Source organism: Acipenser ruthenus, chromosome 29 (assembly GCF_902713425.1).
Source record: "Acipenser ruthenus chromosome 29, fAciRut3.2 maternal haplotype, whole genome shotgun sequence".
Taxonomy (NCBI): domain Eukaryota; kingdom Metazoa; phylum Chordata; class Actinopteri; order Acipenseriformes; family Acipenseridae; genus Acipenser; species Acipenser ruthenus.
This window is the reverse complement of record NC_081217.1, coordinates 4,715,082-4,733,827: the sequence shown is the minus strand read 5'-3', so window position 1 is coordinate 4,733,827 and position 18,746 is coordinate 4,715,082. Positions and strand designations below refer to the sequence as shown.

The 18,746-nt window shown below is 41.1% G+C and overlaps 1 protein-coding gene across 2 annotated transcripts in view; it reads right to left on the bottom strand.

The window, feature by feature from the left end:
- LOC117432456 (rho GTPase-activating protein 39-like) overlaps window positions 1–18,746 on the bottom strand; it is a 47,865-nt gene that overhangs the window by 23,483 nt on the left and 5,636 nt on the right. Inside the window, exon 2 of one of the 2 annotated variants that reach the window (XM_059003669.1) lies at window positions 4,180–4,623. The exons of the other annotated variant lie outside the window; for it this stretch is intronic. Coding sequence (XP_058859652.1) covers window positions 4,180–4,623 — 444 coding nt within the window. The remainder of the gene's footprint in view (window positions 1–4,179; window positions 4,624–18,746) is intronic. 2 annotated transcript variants of the gene reach the window in all.

The following is an 18,746-nucleotide window of genomic DNA, read 5'->3' as shown; positions in this document are numbered from 1 at the left end:
ACTTGTGCCCCTTCTTAAACGTGGAGATCTTTCCTAACCCAGTTTGGTATGATTACTCATGTGAAGGTGTTCTCATAATAAATGTGCATGCTAAAAAAACAGGAGCTTTCATCCTCTCAAATGGACCTGGCACGAGATGAAGTGAATGTGCAGCTCTGCAAGTCAGCCAGGAATGTTCCTCTATAAATACCCTCCACCCTCATTATTACTGCAGGCTAGCGGGTATAATGCTATCTCTGATATAAGGTTTCTGTGTCTTGGCTTGCAAAACGCACCCAAGGACCACATTCATTAACACGCCATGGCATGTGAGCTAGCAGGACAGAGCGCTCATAAATAACCAATTCCAGTATGCCATTAATGTCTAATGCAGTTTGAACATGTTAGCATCCCATATGATATATGTGTGTAATGCTGTACACAGACCATTATTCATGCTGAAAAACCATTACTTAAATAATGTACAACAAGGTTTCAAAAATCTTAAATGGTGCAGATTTATTTTTATTTCTTAAAAAGCTGTTATTTTCTGTGCATTCTGTGAGTACATCTGAAATTAAGAAATAATCTCTCTTTCTAAAACAAAACTAACAATTAGACACACATCAGTACCCTACCATCAATGCAATTGTCCTTTCTTCCTAAATACTGTAGTCAGACAGTGTCTCTTTTTGCTGCTTTTTCCAATTTGCATTTCCAGCTTCCACTGCACACCTGTCTGTTTGGAATGTCAACAACAAAACAAATCCCTCCCCCTCCCCAGCTTTCTTCCAAACTGAGGATATGAATGCATCACAGACCAGAAGGATGAGTCCCAATACAAAGACACCTTCCACACGAGCTTCAGCCCAGCCGGCTAGACAGCTGTATAACCAGCCCACAGCTGCACAGCATGGCTCTCACAAAACCACATGGGCACCACCATGGTACACACCTGCCCTTTGAAAGGGACAACTGTACCCACTGTAAATGCATTCCTTGTATCTTGAGAATCTTCTTGTGTTTGTAGCAAAATATTGACTCTTATATTCTGGGCAAGGCAACTTCCTGCATGTTTGTTACAGTATAATCCCAGCCTGTTTTATCCTGCACAAGTAGAAAAGTGTATTGTATTTTGATTCACACAACTGAGCTGAGGTTTTAAAAAATGTGTTGCATTGCAGGTAAGCACTCACAAAAAAGTCTGACTGTGTTTACCCCCCCCCCCCCCCCATTCTATATTCTTAAAATCAATTCAGAATTCCAATTCCCATTCCATTTTAATCCATTCCAATTAAAATTCCTTCAAATGAACTGCAAGTGGAATTGATTAAAATGGAATGGGAGTTGAAACTGGAATTGGGAATTCATTATAATGGAATTGGAATAAAAAAGGAATTGACCCCAACTCTGACAGGTGCACACACAAACACTCACATAAATACACAGAAACATTTCAAAGGTATTTCATTAACTTTGTTACTTACTGTACCACAATTAGTTCACAGGTCAGAATGGATATCTAGTACTAATTCTTACTGGATAACAGTGACACTAAATCTAAAGCTGAAACAAGCTGTTTAAATAAATGAGCGGTCAAAGTGCAAGGCAAGCCGACATGAGTAAACAAATCCGACATCCCATATTCCACTGATGAACGGTCACAAATGCATTCTAAGCTGGCTTAGATACATGACAGCAACACAACAGGCTCTACTCAGAACTAATTCATGACTGCAGGATTGTGAAATCCCAAGCTGAATAACTTCTATAATAATGCTCTGTTTGGTTATAAATGGAGTTGTAGTTAAGAGCGAGATACTATTAGTATTGTATGCCTTCAATAAAATAGATACTATATTTTTAAATAGGATAGTATCTTTTTAAAATGTGTGTTCCCGGTCACATCCTTTCATAGTATTAAACCATAAAACTACTAAAACTTTTCACCTTTGTTTTAATAATTTAACACAGGGAATTTGATAACCTCATAAAAATTAAGCTTGGAAATACAGTACTGGCCAAAAGCCAGACATGCCAATACTGGAGTATTTCTACAATGAGAATTAACATAGAAAATGTATAATGTATATTTTAGGGGGTGATTACTGATTAACAAATAAAAAAAACATGTGCACCAAAAAACTAAGGCAACATATAAGTGCTGAACTGGCCTGTTTCTTAACTTCCAGTTAGTCTTATATTTCCATGTATGACTAAGCAAAACATGCATATAACTTCACTTGCTTGACTTTTACACTTCTGTCTTATTATTTCTGCACATTCACCAGTAATTCACTGGCATGTTCAGTTCCCACTGGCAGTCTAGAAGTATTTCATGTAGTTATGAAAGCATCCCTCGTGTGGCCTCAAAAAGCACATGCTGTATTATATGGATACCCGCTTCACTGGATTGTCTCCACTTGAGAGCCCCAATCCTTTCTACTGTAGTCAGAGACAGATGCCTAACTGGTTTAAATAAGAAATCAAATCCTCTCCGAGCCGGTCAATAAACTTCTGACATCACTGCCAGACAGGAGAACAGGCAGCCTGAGATCCACTGCACAAGGGGGAAAAAGTGGTTTGCTACTATAAATTATATATTTATATATATATATATATATATATATATATATATATATATATATATATATATATATATATATATATATAAAGTGTTTATATTTCAATTACAAAACTAGTAAGACAGCTCTGAATTATAATATGCAACTGAGGTTACTTAGTACATTATTAAATTATATTTTTTTATTATTTAATTATTTTTTTTAACCCTGATTTAAAGCAAAGTGTCACCAAAAACATTTGCACGAGAACAAAAGCTGGAACAGGACTGGCCCAAAGTCTTGGGAGCTGTCGTCATTGTTAATCAGTCTGACAGAACACAACTCCCTCCTCCCACTGCTGAACTGGTTCCAGAGAGATAATGAGAAAAGCACAGATTGGATCCCGGTTCGAGCACACAGACACTGCGCAGCCTTGCTGTCATTCTCCCCGTCGGTAACTCGATGCCTGTGCGGGGTAAGAGAGGCCGGAGCCCCTGGTGGGTGAAATGAAGTCAGTTTAGTGGCTCAATTAAGGCCTGGACTCTCGGCCTATGAAATGACAGCTCCTTTCAGTAGCACACAGCTGTTCATTGTTATGGACAGACTCCGTGCCAGAGTCGTCCAGAAAATGCCGCAGCAGCAGCTGCCTTTTGTGGTTTCCAACCCTTCAGTCGATCCGCCTGCAGGTTTAATTGTTAAACCAACTCCGGTAGTAGTATTTTTTTAGTGCGTGGGGACTAATTTTCGTTTTTAACTTTGGTAAACGTCAGATTAAGTGTGGGTTTCCGCTCCCTTGTGAGTATTCCTATTCACACACACTGTAGGAGTCTGCTTCTTTTTTATTGGTTAGTTAATTTTGTATCCATATGTGTAATACTAGTTCAAAGCAAAGGTGCAAAGGAAATGAGCATCTGATACTGGTACGAAATTGTTTTGACTGGAAAAAAAAACCCATCTGTACCTACGAGTCCAAAATCTGCATTCAGAACTTTTCCTTATATAGTAAAACCCAGCAAAATAGTTTCTTACCATCAAATCCTTCTGTTTAAATACACCCCCACCAACCAGCACAATATCCTTCAACACCGTCTTGTCTCAATACAGTCCACAATGAGCCTACTGTCACGAAATCCTTGTACAAAAATTGTATTCCGTGCCAAATCTCTGATCGAAAACAACCATATGCAAGACCCACTGGCCCATACAAGTATTTAAAAAATTGAAATATGAATCCAAATGAATAATAAATGCCCAGTGATGTAAAATTATAACCTAATATAAAACATGCTTTGCATTAAAACCCACTTCTGCCTTTTGCCCTACAGTGGTTCCTGTGGAGATAGCAGCAGATCCATTCCTCCCATGCAAGGACCAGCTTCACATCATTAACCAGCTGTGAGATTATCAATGAAAGATCAGTCATCATAATCTCCCACCCCCAGGCTCAACTACTGATTCCACTCACTGAGGCACAGGGGACTCTGCTGAAAGTACACCAGGACTTCCACCATCTAATTTACAGCACCCCCCCCCCCCCCCCACCCCACCCCCAGCCTGATGTATGAAAGACTCCAAAACAGCTGGTAACACCAGGATAGGTCCTGGCTATGGACGAAACCAAAAGTTCAGGGCCTACCTCCCGTGATCTTTCCTGCTGTCCAGGCTGTCTCCTCTGCCCTTTGTGGGGGTCTCTCTGCCAGTGGAGTCCCACTCCAGGGGTGCTGGGGGAGCAGCAATGCTGGGTCCGTGCATGGGGGTGCGTCGGCCCTCGCTGCTGGTGCCGCTGCCCCTGTGCGCACTGTGGCGTCCGAGCCCCGACTCGGAACTGCGCTTCATGGCCTGCAGCTGCGCCAGGGGCACCACGTCACAGTTCTGGGGCCGGTGCCACACGGTCTGCCTCGTGGCAGAGTTGTAGTAGTAGAAACGGTTGTTGTTTTGGTCAAACAGCTCCCACCACTGGCTGCCGTCGGACTGACGCACAGTGGCGTTGGTGGGGGGCTCCCAGCCACACTCCCCTGTCAGCAGGTTGACAAACATGCGCTCGCGGGAGCGAGGCTCGAGGATCTCCACCCAGTCAGAGCTGTAAAGCAACAAAACAGAGGATTTAATGAAGCACCTCTGCACAGTTCAGAGGTGAACTGTGATACACAAGAACTCCTTTAACCTAAACTCCTCACAAACTAACAATAATCATACTGCATCTGCTGGAGAGTATCAAAGCCTACTGCATTAACACAAGTACTGTAAAACAGCCAGATACTCCGTAGCACTCGAATTTGAATTAATAAACAAAGACGACAGGGCTTTATTGAATCCGAGTAAGCCCTTTGCGTTAAGAGTAAAAACAAACAAACCGACACAGATTAATGGCTAGCAATGGTCCAGATGGTAGAGTCAGGGGAAGAGATACAGAATAAAAGAACTGCCTGATCACAGCTCTCACGCAAAAGCCAAACCGCAGTGGCACTCGTTATCATTCCTTCTTAACAAACTACTAATTATCCATCATTATTTGTTTGTTGTTTTGTAATACAATAGACTAGCATGGCAAGTTCACAGCCATTTGCTTTGTATCACTTAACAGTTTTGTAACATTATTTTCTTTTGGAAAACAGCTTTACTACAGTGAAGAAGCTTAGAAAGTCCACCCCTTTGTTTGATACTGTATCCAGACAAAATGTAAAAAATACTTAACTGCTGTAGTCAGAGCTTTACCTCAGTCAGTCTCTGTAATCCCATTACAAAAAGCTACATTCAGTTTAGTACAATAAAATAAAATGCAGTCGCACCAGACACTACGTTACAGAAATAGAATCCATCCCAGCAAAACAAAAAGCCAGCAGGTGTGTTTGTTCAACCACAGTTTGGATTCTAACCCCTGCTACACGTTTTCTTTGCATCCTGTGAAGATCCTAACGAGTTAGGAGAAAGCCTGCCGGGTTAAGCGAGCCGAGCATTTCTTTATTTTCTTTTTTCGTGAAAAGGTCCTGGGTCGAATCTCCAACTTCTCTGCTGGAGTCATCCCTCAGGTGATTGGATTTCAATGCCAGGTCATGGAGTCCTGTGCTGCACTGCATGCAGAGTGTGAGAAAGGCAGAAGTGTCTCTCGCTGTAGGGTAGCCAATGTCCATCAGCATGGCCATTCCTCTTCCCCTTGATCTGATTGTATTTCAGCCACTGTCTGGACAGATGGCCACCCTGTCCTGGAGAGTGTGCTCCAGTCAGAGCTGCTACAGTACAGAGAAGGAACCCAGAGGAGCATCCAGTGCACTCTCTTAAAAAGATTACCATGGTTTACCATGTTCATTAATATACTTTACCATACCTCGTTATTCTTTACAATGCTTCACCGTGCTTTCACTATGCCTTATTACACTTTGATTTTACTATGGTAAACTTTCATAAGGGCTGGCACGTGACCTCCTTGATAGAGCAAGGCCCACGTGTGTTTGCACAGTAACACACACACAAACACACACCTTTGTTTTCTTGTTTGTGTTTAATTGACAGTATAGGACAGGTGCATCACTACAGCACCAACACATGACTAAGCATTCATTAGAAGATTATGAGGATATATATATATATATATATATATTAGATAGAGATATATATATATATATATATATATATATATATAATCTTTTACCCACACACTGCTGCTATAGTAGGTCTTTATAAATACTGTGCTCAGTGTAAGAATCTAAAATAAGAACTGTATTCTTCCAACACAAATATCTGAATGAAAAGATTTATGTAACGGCGGAGAGGGTTTGGAGTTCTAGAGGGACACGTCTGCATACCCCCGAGTCTGACTGCAGCAGAGTCTGTACACAGTTAACATGGCACTGCAGTACACAAGCTCAGGAAGCCTAATCCAGACACTGGGTAAGCGATTCAAACATGTCAAGACATGCTTCCTGTTAGGATTTACAAATTGACATAGCTTGAATATTTCAGAAAGCGTGGGTGCAGGGGGGCTCGTACAGTAGTAGCCCTCCTGTGAAAATCATACACTGACAAATTAAGTAGTTATATATATTGTTACATAGTTTCAAAACTTTGGCTAACAACAACTTGTATTTGCACAGCAGAAATTATTCAAATTTGGAGTCATTTACAAAGCACACCACCACCAACTAAAATCCTGCTCCGAAACCAACTGGTAGGCGGAACACAAGCAGCTATCCCGAAATCTCCCAATGAACCCAGTGGGAAGAGAATGGAAGACGGCTGTGAACAATGGTGGTTTGGAATACACAGGGAAGTGCCTCTGATAAGCCTAATGTTGTTGCCATTGAAGCCAAGAGATTTGATCATTTTTCCACTCTTGTCTTTTATGGATTTAGTGTACAGTAGATACAAGTAGATATCTTCAGGGATACAAGGCTGATAGGACTGAAGTTTTCCATTAAACATACCCAGCTGGAAAGAGACAGGCAGTACTAGACATCTGAGACACACACACACCCACACAACCCAGTGGGACGAGACTTCAACCCTCAGCCTCTCTGCACCAGATGAGCTAAATGAATCTCATAGCTCTGATCTTATTGATGAATCAGCCCAATCTTTACCAACAAAATAACTTCACACCTCTGTCATGTGTCCTCAGGCGAGTATTAACTCTGTGTGTGCCGCCCCAGACAGCGAGCGAGGTTAACAGCAGCCCCCCCGTCACACAAACACAACCACAGCAGCTGCTATCCATGACAACACCCTACTGTGAAGAAACTCCACTCACTCTCACCTGTCCCCCCCACCCCCCTCCCCACATAAAAAAAAGGTTTAATGTTATTGTGTGTTTTTCTGCGCTAGATACGTTACTTGGGTGCTACGAGTGTTGTCTTTGCTTGGTATGCTCAACAAGTCTCGACATGTTTTACTGGGTAAATCCAGTGATTGTTGTCTGTCTTTCTGCTGATCTAACAAAAAAACCAGTGCGTAATTAGACAGCTATTTTGTTTTTTTGGCAATGAGCTCAATACATTTGGTGACTTTCAGTAAGACTTGCTGGTGTTTACAATAGACCAAGTTATGACCTATCATATACAATATTACCTACTACTGACCATATACAAATAAACCTAAAGAAGGGGCTCTTGATGTAATGCTTTCAGATACCAGTATCATGCTGATATTACTTTGATCCTAATTTAAAAAAACAAAACCAAGTCATTCAGAAAAAAAATATATATATATATTTTTAAATAGTTGCCCAAAAAAAAAAAAACAAACAAAAAAAAAAACACACACCTGAATGCTGTCAGCAGGCTGAAGTTCAGTCATGTAGGCCAAGTTTATAATCACAACACAGATAGCGAGGTCAGATAGGAGTGAGGTCAAAATGTGTTACTTCCCTTAACAATGAAACAACATTCCTTGCTCATGAACACACATGTATTTATAACTTTTTGGGATGTCCCCAAATTGTTTACTTGGACCTGAAAATCAAACTGTAAACAGAAAGGATTGACTGTTATGACTGTTATGATTACTTCATAACAGTCCAATACTCCAAAAATCGGTCAGATTCCTGGCACATTTTATATATAAATAAACAAAAACAGGAAAAATTACGTATTTGTAAATCAAAGAAACAAGGTTGCTCGAATAACAAAAGCAAACTGGAAACGTGGCAAATTCAAAGGGGGATGTAGGTTACAGCATTTTTCATTTTTATAGTACAGTTCAAACAAACAAAATAAACTCGGTGTTGATGTGGATATAAATGCCCATGCCATCAACTACGGTGTGCAAACAGAGCATCTTTGATCATTGATATACTGGGCAATGATAATCATTTACCGTAGATCTCATGACTGACAAAGAATTAAATGACATCATTATGTGACGTTTCCTCTTTAAACTGGAATACAGAAAAAAGTTTTGTTGCTATGGAGCTTGGCACACAAATACAAAATAGTTCTGGCAAATAATTATACATGACTGCCCACTGACAAATCGCATTTTAAAACATAATCTAACATGAGTGCTACTTAAAAAGGAGAGATAAACTGCACGCCAATTAATTTTGATTCAGAATTGTAACAAATAACCTGTGATGTTTTAGAACCAGGAGTTGAAATTCAATCTGCTAGACCAAAGATTGGACCTGATAAATATTTCACTGGCAATTTTCAGTTGAACATGATATTTTTCTTAATGTGTTCCTTCTCCAGAGGGGACATATCGCCTGGCAAAATGAAAGGTCTCGGAATGTTGGTGAATCTGGCATTTTCATTGGTAGAGGGGGTCCTAATGACAGATTAGGGTCTTATCAATTAAGGGACAAAGATCTGCACTAATCCGGGAGAGCTGGGGGCAGGGGCAGAGCCTCTTCAGCCAGGGATGGACACGGAAAAGCTGCCATCCTTCATTGTCCATACAAAAATCATACAAGAGTCTTGCACAAACACAGAAGTCAGGCTCAAACATGAATATGTTGGGCTTTCAATGCGAGGAAATGGGCATTAAATCCCCCTGCAACATATACCATACACCTCCGTCCAAAAGAAACTATTAAAAAAACTGGAGATCATTTAATAGGATTCTTCTTAACATTGGTTCCTAGGACAGTAGACCGATCAACACTGTTTCTGCTCCTAAGCGATCTTCTTATGTCTTTGAAGGCTGAACCTGTTGGCATGTAGAACTGCTACGATGCTGTAGATCTGGGCTTACTGGAATGCTTGCTGCCCTTCTCTCTACTGTAGACAACATGCTTTTCTTGGCATCTTGTCTGAGTTTTTTTTTTTTTGCAAAGCTGTTAATAAAAACAGAAGCTGGGGTTTTATAGAAAAATACCTTGAGCTATTTGGATTGCGTGTGCATGTGTGTAGGGGTATAGGAGGGGAGTCTTATTTATCACCTGCATCCTTGCCAATTTGGAATTTTTTTTTATTTATTTTTTTTTACCTCGAGTACAGGAGTGAGCAGCAAGGTTGGTCACTAGAATTGCATGAATTTGGGTTTGACTTTCCACTTAAAAGAAGCATCGGCATGTTCAAACACTTACACGTTAAACACCTACATCTAAATTACAATTAAACAAACAGTAAACAACACCTTAAAAGGGAAAGTGGTTTTAACCAGTTCTTTGCAAATTCGGCAGGCAGTAAATACACTGTGCCCCCCATCCCCCGCCCCGGATTTCAAATCACTATCTTACAAACACCCTTAAATCTTTAGCAGAGGCTTAATTAAACAATCAAAAACAAGGCAAAAAAATAACACTGTTGCTGATTCTGATCAGCCACTGTTCCTGCGAGAACCAAACACAATGAGTACAATTATGTGAGCCTAGCAATTCCGAGTCCAAGAACTCCACGCTCAACAAGGCCTCCATTAACCCTGTGCTAACACCCCTAGAAGGACATCTGTACTTGCCTTTCCAAAGCACACAGCATCATTGTATACCCGGACGGCACCGACAGCTTTCAAGATGAGGTCTTGTCTACTGCCCAGGTTAAAGGACTCTGCGTACTGCAGTGGATGATGCACAGAAGAAAAATCTGTAGTTTGAAGATGACTGTATCTTCTACAAAATCTCTGTTAGCCATCAAATGGTTTTATTTCAGTGGATGGAAATGCATATGTTATTAATGTGTCTCAGTGGTCAAGAGGAGTACAACAATACATCAGTAATTTTAAACACAAAAATCTGTGGTTTCCTTAGATATCTATGAAATGCCAAATCACATTTTCTTTTAGTGCAGAATGCACCCATGTGTTATACCAAAAAACAATGTACAGTACCTATAACAGCGTTTAGGGTATTGGAAGTAAAACTAAAAAACTATTATGCCACCTAGATACAATTTCGACTAATGCATTCATCAGTAAACTACTGCCTATTGCATTCAGTCTTACTGTAAATACAGTACACAAGGCATTAGCCAAAATGTCAACTTGACTTGATAGTTTCACCTCAGAACCCCTCAATATCCTAGTGCCTTCATTCAACTGTACTGTAAAACCAAGATGCAATCTGCAATCCATCAAACTGGGATCTCCAGCAGGTTAGCTCGGGTAAACAATTCAGTGCAGATAAGTCAAATATCCTTAACCTGATTACAAAAAAAACACGATGCAATCAGATCACAGCAGTAAGGGCTGTAGCAAACGGATGAGCCAGTGCATTTGTGGAGCACAGTAAACAGAGCCGATTCTTGGACATGTTTGATCAGTACTAGCTGTGTCATCTCCCTTCCTTTTCCTCTTACCTATTTATAAACCGGCTGGCGGGGTAACACAATATCCTGATCAGGGTTACACCTTCACAAGCCAGGAATGTGGGCTGGGCTGGAGCGCCGGGCTGCAAAAGTAAAGCACTTTTTTGCTTTTGGCAAAAACCTTCCACAGAGGAAAGCACAAATCAAAAACTACTGTATAATTCAGAACAGCAGGAGAATATTTGAGATAAGATAAACAATTAAGGTTGACTGGGTGACCGAGCTCCTGCCATTGTTCTCTCTGAGCAGGAGTGCTCTTGGCTTTACTTGAGAGCTATTTTGGAGCTGGGGGAAAAAAAACAAAAAAACTGCAGCTAGGTTTGAGGTGAGCGTCCCTGGCCAAGTCCAGCAGCTTTCGGCCAAGTTTCCTAAAACAGACCCTATTCCAGGATCCTCTTCATAAAGCCTGGAATTTCAGGCTGTCAAAACCTGGATTAAAAATAGCATCTCCTGTTTGGTACGACAGAAATAACTTATTACAGTGCTTTGAATGAGTTTAAAATTATATATTGTAATTAAGCGCTTTTAAAGTCCACTACAGTGACTGGAGCAGGCAAATGCAAGCGCCATTGGAAACTCAGACGCTCCAAATTACTGTATATAAACAGGAATCATTTTCTGACCGTTGTTATTTTATGATTTTCTATTTAATCTATGAATTCCAGAAGCAAAGCACTGTATATCCATATTTTGTGTACAGGTATTCTTTGAGGAATGTATAGCTTGTGAAGGCTGGGTCAAATAATTAAAGGCAGACGTTGATAATGATACGCAGTAGTGCAACCTTAGCCACATAACCATTAGAATCGTTAGTTTAAACTTACATAATAACTCCCACATGCTCTGGATCAAACACCACATTACTTGGTTCACAGAAGGGTAGTAATTATAGTGAAAACACAGCAAGCCTGACAAAACTGCAAAGAAATTATGATTAGAATGAAACACTACTTGTTTAAAAGCATCTACATTGACGATGCATAGTTTGAAATGTTTGATGAGTGAAATCCCAATGAAAGTTATCCTTACGAGCAACACTCTGGTATTACAGCACCATGTGAACCAAACAAAATCTGAACTCTAAACCTCAAAGTTCAGTGTAACAATCTAACAGTGACGCGCTATACACACTTAAATACTTTACTGGGTCTATTCCGGCCAGTTTGAACAGAAATCGTTGCCAGTTACCTGTAGGGTTTTAGTGCCAGCTTGCAAAGCTCTGTGCCAGCTCAGTATTTACTGCCAGCGCTTTCCAGTCTGAAGACACAAAGTCCTTTCTCCCCTGAAAGTTACAATTTAAAAGTAAAAATAAAATGTGCCAACAGCTGTCGGCTGCCAACAGCAATTACAGGAGGACCAAAGAAAACAGAACCCCAGTCTCGAGTTACATTTCCAGCGTTACACACAGTTTTTAGCAGATGATGTGTTTTCTCTCCGTGTGAATTCAAACGTTTAAGATACAGAGATTGGGGGCTCCCGAGTGGCGCATCCAGTAAAAGCACTCGCTAGAGTGCAGGATGCGCTCTATAGCCTGGACATCGCCGGTTCGAGTCCAGACTATTCCACAGCTGACCGTGGACGGGAACTCCCAGGGGGCGGCGCTCAATTGGCCGAGCGTCGTCCGGGGGGAGGGAGGGTTAGGTCGGCCAGGGTGTCCTCGGCTCACCGCGCACCAGCGACCCCTGTAGTCTAGCCGGGCGCCTGCGGGCTTGCCTGTAAGCTGCCCAGAGCACGCTTCGGAGGACAGCGAGTGTTCATCTTCGCCCCTCCCGAGTCAGCGCAGGGGTGGTAGCGGTGAGCTAAGCCTAAAAATAATTGGGCATTTCAAATTTGGGAGAAAATAATAAAAACTAATTGGCAACGACTACATTTATATAAAAAAAAAAGATACAGAGATTGATCTGGATTGTCATAACAGCAGCCTTCCACAAGTCCAACTTCAGTTGCCCCTAACTTTTCTTCCATGTACTGTCCATTTTCACTGTAGTGCGTGCCAGAGGAATTCTTAATCTTGTATTTAAGCAAAACAGGTTTTTTGGCAGCGCAACATTTCAATCTTGGATATTTAGCGTGGACCTCGTCCATAATGTCAAAACGAAACTAATACTTGAAATAAAAGCTTGATCTCAAACGGCTCATAAAGTAAGCTTGCGGTCGAAAGGAACGCTTAAATTTTGGGGCTGCATCATGATGTAACTTCATTGGAATTGCAGCAAAATGTTTTTTTTTTTTAATCAATTTAAAAGTTGACAAAGAATTACCACAATTTACTGTAAAGCGTACTGTTGAACTATCACAAAAAAAAGGGTGAGTTGTGATGACTCCATATCGTATGCTTTATCATCCTCGAAAACATGCATGAAAAAAGATAAGATATACAGGTGCTTGTGCTGCCTGGACGACAGACAACACTGCACTGCTGTTTACTGACAGTGGTACGACAGACAGGCCGAGGCGTTATCACCCAGCTGATCTGTTTGCTTTGCTGGAGGTGTTAGTGGGCTCTGCTGCACATCTCTATAAAGGAAAGTACACCTCCGATAGCACAGTGCAAACCAGAGACAGGGTGAAAAGATATCTGATACACAAAAATCAAGACTGCACTAGTCAGGAAACATCCTTCAGAAGTGTTTTATAGCAGCACAGCTAAAGAATCGTCACACAAGACTATTTGGGACCCACCTCCATGATTTCCTTGTGCAGTACTGCCGATTTACATAAATGCAAAGCATAAACAAAACAAAAAACAACAAGTAAATGCTTGTACGAATAATTGATCAGGAAGAACAAGCAGACATACCACAGACGGAAAGACATTTTTTTCAGCCATGATCTCATCTCTCAGACAAAAGTTTTAACAGTGAAACTCAAGTGAGAGCCAACATGCCCACCCATTTACACTGTACATAATGTGGCAGACTGTTTGTCTAACATGTGTGTTTGACCCATAAAACATTTTTCACCATGACCAGAAAACAAAACTACTTTAAATTTGGAAATCGGCCTTTTGAAAAATCCTGCAGCAAGCATCTGCACTGAAACAAAAGTTCCATAACCTTTGAAAGTACTGGAGGAGTAATCTTTGTCAAACCTCCTGTGTGTTACAGCCTAATCATGCCTCACAGTCTTTCCTGGTTTCATTAGTTCTCCCTGAAACTGTTGTTGCACTAGTGAAAGAGCAGTAAAATGCCTTCCAGGGGGTCTCCAGATGAATCCAATGGCACCGTAGCTCTTTGTTTTGACCCCAACAGCCCACATCCTGAGCCACCCTTGGTAATAGCATGGTTAGATGGGACAAACTTAGCTACGGTACACAAACTGTGTACACACGACTGGCACTGCAGAACAAACTAACTGGGAGGAATACCAGCCAATCCTAACCCTAATATGGAATTGAAATGTTTACATGCCACATACAGTAGTTTTCACTTGCTATTTTAGGAGCCCACAATGGTATTCTCTGTAGGTGGCTACAGTAAAATTTTATTAGGGGGCTGAAGCGTAAAAAATGGATAAAAACATTAGGGGCATGAAAAAAAACTGGGTTGGCTTTCTGATAAAGAGTCCAGAGTAAGCTAAATGTATTGTTTTTCGACCGGTAATAATTTGGTATGTTTAGGGAAACAATGTTGTGAACATTTTTACAACCAGGATCCTAATTGAACGTCCCAGGTTCAAATGAATTACTGAAGGACCTGGTTGGAATATTCCTGGACTGGAATAGAATGGAATGGAAAGGAACAGGCAAGTTAGTTCCACTGTGATCCACAAAATGATGTTGTATTGTATGACAGTGCATTGTAAGGAGCACCACTAGAAGGGATTCCTAACATAAGACTGTAGTACCTTACATCCCAGCCCAGGACACACACAGTCTCTTTGGAAATTCACCACTCTCCTTTCACAGAGGACTAAATTAGTGTACGAAGCCCAGAGAAAGCACTTAGAGGATTTGAAATACCCCATAAAAGACAGGAGTCAAGGAAGGTCACAATTTACAGCAATTACTGCCCTTCTAAAAGACTGCAGTCTTCCCCTGGTCTCTACAGCCTTCTCGTTCTTCAATCGGATCATCGTGAAATTCAAGCCATTTTCAAGGAAGCACTTGTCTGTTGATGGTGCAGCTGTGCCGCAAGGGAATTGTCTGATGAGCCTTAAAAACAGCAGTTAAGTCTAGACATCTCTCAGGCTTTTTTGGTCCTTCCTCATGTTTGTGTTCCGTGACGTGCCCTTCATTGTCTTCCAGTGGTTGCCAACACTGACGCTGTCGCTGCCATGCCTCTTACTCCAAACCTTATATTGTGCTTGGGTCTAAAATACATGTCATTTGGCGGTCCAGACAGACAGCCCATTTCTTTAACACTAAATGTGAAACAATGCTCAGACTAACATGCTTTCATTATGAATTAGCTGAAGAAACAATAATGTCAATACAATGTTCAAGTAAAGAAATTCCTTAAGGCTAAAAAGATTTTAAAAAATTAAAAAACTGTTACCCCGTCAGGTTACCATATAAGCAAGAGAGAAACACTTCTGTACAGTAGCACTAGTTTAAGATGTACCTACAATCTTTTCATTGCCATCAGACTGCACTGTATGTTGATCTTTCAGTAATAAATAAAGCTTTTGTCCATTCTGCTGAAATTGCGAACAATTTTTGCTGTGCTGCGCAAACTGCATGCAATGCAACGCTGGTTTGATCGCTTGGCCAAAACCTCTCGTCAACAATCGCAAAAAAGATGCAACATACGTAAGGTTAAACCATGCATTTCTGTGTCTGGGAGGGCAGGGGCTCAGAGGAAAGAAGGACTATGGGAATATAGCATAGAGTAAGAGAAGACTCTACTAAGTCTTCCAAAACAAAAGATGGCAGTGTTTTGGTATTCATACAGATCCGTTTTTATATTTCCCAGAATTCAGATCTTTAGAGGCTGTAGCTGTCATCGTCCATTCGGACAAATAGAGAAATTGTAACAGCGTGAACAAATGCAGGCTTTATTCTGCAAAGAACAAACTGTCACAAATTATTAAGTGTGACACGTGTTAACAGATCCGCCATGGAGCTTGTACAGGAATCTGGCAAGTGTCCAGAAGCTATGGGGCTGGTGCCAGTGATCCTATCACCACAGCGTGCAGCAGGGCAGCCAGCACTCATCTGTTCTTCTCAGCTAAGGTAACCTTTAAGCCGGCAGGTTCCTTTAAAGTTGCTACAGCCCCCTTTCAAATCGGTCTGACCCTTGAGAGATCCTCTGCAAAACCACCAACTGAAAAGGACAGGACTGCTGTCGGGCAGCCTGGTTTGATTCAAGATGCACTTTGAAGTATCAGAACTGAAAAGTGCCTGTTTAAGTTACTGTTGCTAAACTACATTTTTTTAAATAAGTTTCAGTTCGACAATTTCAAATTAAAAAATAACAAAACAAAGCCTATTGGACAGTGCCATTTCTTAATTATCCAAAGAAAGTTTCTAAATCAATCTAAATGTTATCCTCTTCTGTGGATGAAAGTTGTGTTTAAAAACAACGTTAATCTCTCATACTACTGTATACAAGCTCAATGAGACACTTACTTGAATGTGTTTTTTGTTTGTTTGTTATTCTCAGAGCCATAGCTATTGTTGCTTAGCAAGCCTTCAATATACACTATCCAAACCGAATGATGTTGAAGTGACTTTTAACCCTCATGTATTGTACTGGCTTAATTAATGGCATTTCTATACTCTCTCTCCCCCAAGGAGTGTCCAGGACATTTAGAATTTCGGAAGTTGGAACTTTTTTCTTTGTTCTCCTGTTGAGCTTTACCTCCGGTCAGCTTTCATATTCAACTGCAGGCTCTAGAACACTTAGAACACTTTATCAAGTTCTTATCAACCCCTGCCCTTCCTCGTGTCCTCCAGGGAAGGTGAATTCCTTGTCAAACACCCATTGAAGATAAGGTACACCAGCTTTAAAACTGTGAATTACGAATGCAGCAGGCCTGAGTAATGGCTTGAGCTCATGGTTAGTCATGTAGGTTGCCTTTGATCAAAGTGTCTGGATCAGAAAAACCACCTCCTCTCAAGTGGCCCAAGGCAAAGCACACTCACTTGAAAGTCAGCTTGCAGTCCTTCTCATTGTACTGTTTGTATGCACTTATACAGTACTGTAGGTCAAGCACATTTTAGTATATACTAAACAAGATACAAATTAAAATAGAGATATCTTAAGTCTTCACATGTAATAATGTTGAACTTTTCCAGCTACTGTACCCCTTTATATTCCTGCTTTGAAAGGTAAACAGTGAAGGAGGTCAGGTACCATCAAGCACAGTCTGGGTCCAACACCCTGTAAAGAAACTGGGACCAGGCACCTCCACAGTCCACAGAGATGGAAATGAGACTCCTATTGCATAGCCGTTTCACACATTGCTGATTTTAATATGTGCTTGACTTGCCCCAGTGTTTAAGTAACACGCTCAGGTGTGTTGTTAAACTCAGAGCAAAACCATGAATGGATCAAACTCCTATGCAATGGAAGTCTTATTGCCACCACTGTACCCAGATCTTTGGCCTGAATATGAAGAAAGGCCTGCTAGTTCACGGAACCAGACTCATTTGAACAGTGTGCCAGCATGCAAATTATCCAGCGACTAGTAACTGTTATGTAAATGAAGGCAGGGATGAAAATAAAGACAGGCATCATAATTGGGAGAGGTCCCTCAGAGCAGAGAAGCAGAAACTCACCAAGAATGAACCATAAACTCAAGGACAACAAGGCAGTCAACTCCAGCAATGCAGCTCAATAACTTCACTGTCGGACCACCCTACCAAACCCCAGGCTATTCAGTTCTGGGCCTAAACCAGATTTGAAACCCAGTTCCATGGGTGAAGGGTCATGCATGTACGCAGCATCCAAACAGTTGGCATTTCCTACATGACAACTTCTGTGCTCAGCACTTTCTATTTAAGGTTTCGGATGAGAGCTATGGTCTGCTGCTTGAGAGCCACCCATTGTTTATAGTCTTCTTAAAACACTGGAGCATTTTTTTTTAATTGTGGCCAATTCTGTCCTCTAAGGCTCAGGCCAGTTAGCTACTTGAAACCCTGGCAATGTTAATGTGAATAAAATCTGCCTTTGTTTAAACAGAGCTGACAAACAGGACACTGCAGCGGCCCTGATCGTCGGTACAAAAGGGCTTTTATCCACGGCCCATCGTTACAGGAATCTGAAAGGCCACGGAGCTGTGAATGACAGGAAGGAAGAGGGTCACTCCAGCCTGCCGCTGTACTGCACAGACAGAACTCTCCTCCTATCCGACTGCTGGGTCCACATGAACGGTGGAGGAAAGGGACTTGCAAAATAAATACATTCCTTAGAAAATGTAAGTGCTATGTAAAAGAAACCACAGAGAAGCCTCTCTGAATGCTAAAACTGTATATATATATATTTTTTTAATTATAATGATGAGAGATGGCGGAGATAAAATGTAAACCGTTTACGCAAAATAATGTAATCTTATAAAGAAATCACACACATGGAAGCAAAATAAAATGGCATTCAGAGAATTGTTTGCAGCCAGCAGAGAAACAGGAGGAAAGTCTCTATGAAGGGTAACAATAACAAAGGAGGTTTTATCCTGCTGCTTGCAAATACAACAAGTCTTCAGGCTGTAACAGAGAGAGAGAGAGAGAGAGAGAGAGAGAGAGAGAGAGAGAGAGAGAGAGAGAGAGAGAGAGAGAGAACAAACAAGCTCAGTTGTTTTTGGTGTGTGGCTGACAGAAAGAGACAGGTGTGTGAGTGGGAAACAGAAAGCATGTGATGTTACGAAACTATGCAGTGTGGAAAGGTCAAGGGGCATAGTCAATTAAACGTTCCCTATCACACCAAAATTAGGGTTACCATATGGCTCCAGATTAACCGGACGCTTTGAGACAGACCGGGATTTCAAAATTCCCCCTAAATTCAAAGTAATTCACGTAAAAATGAGCTCC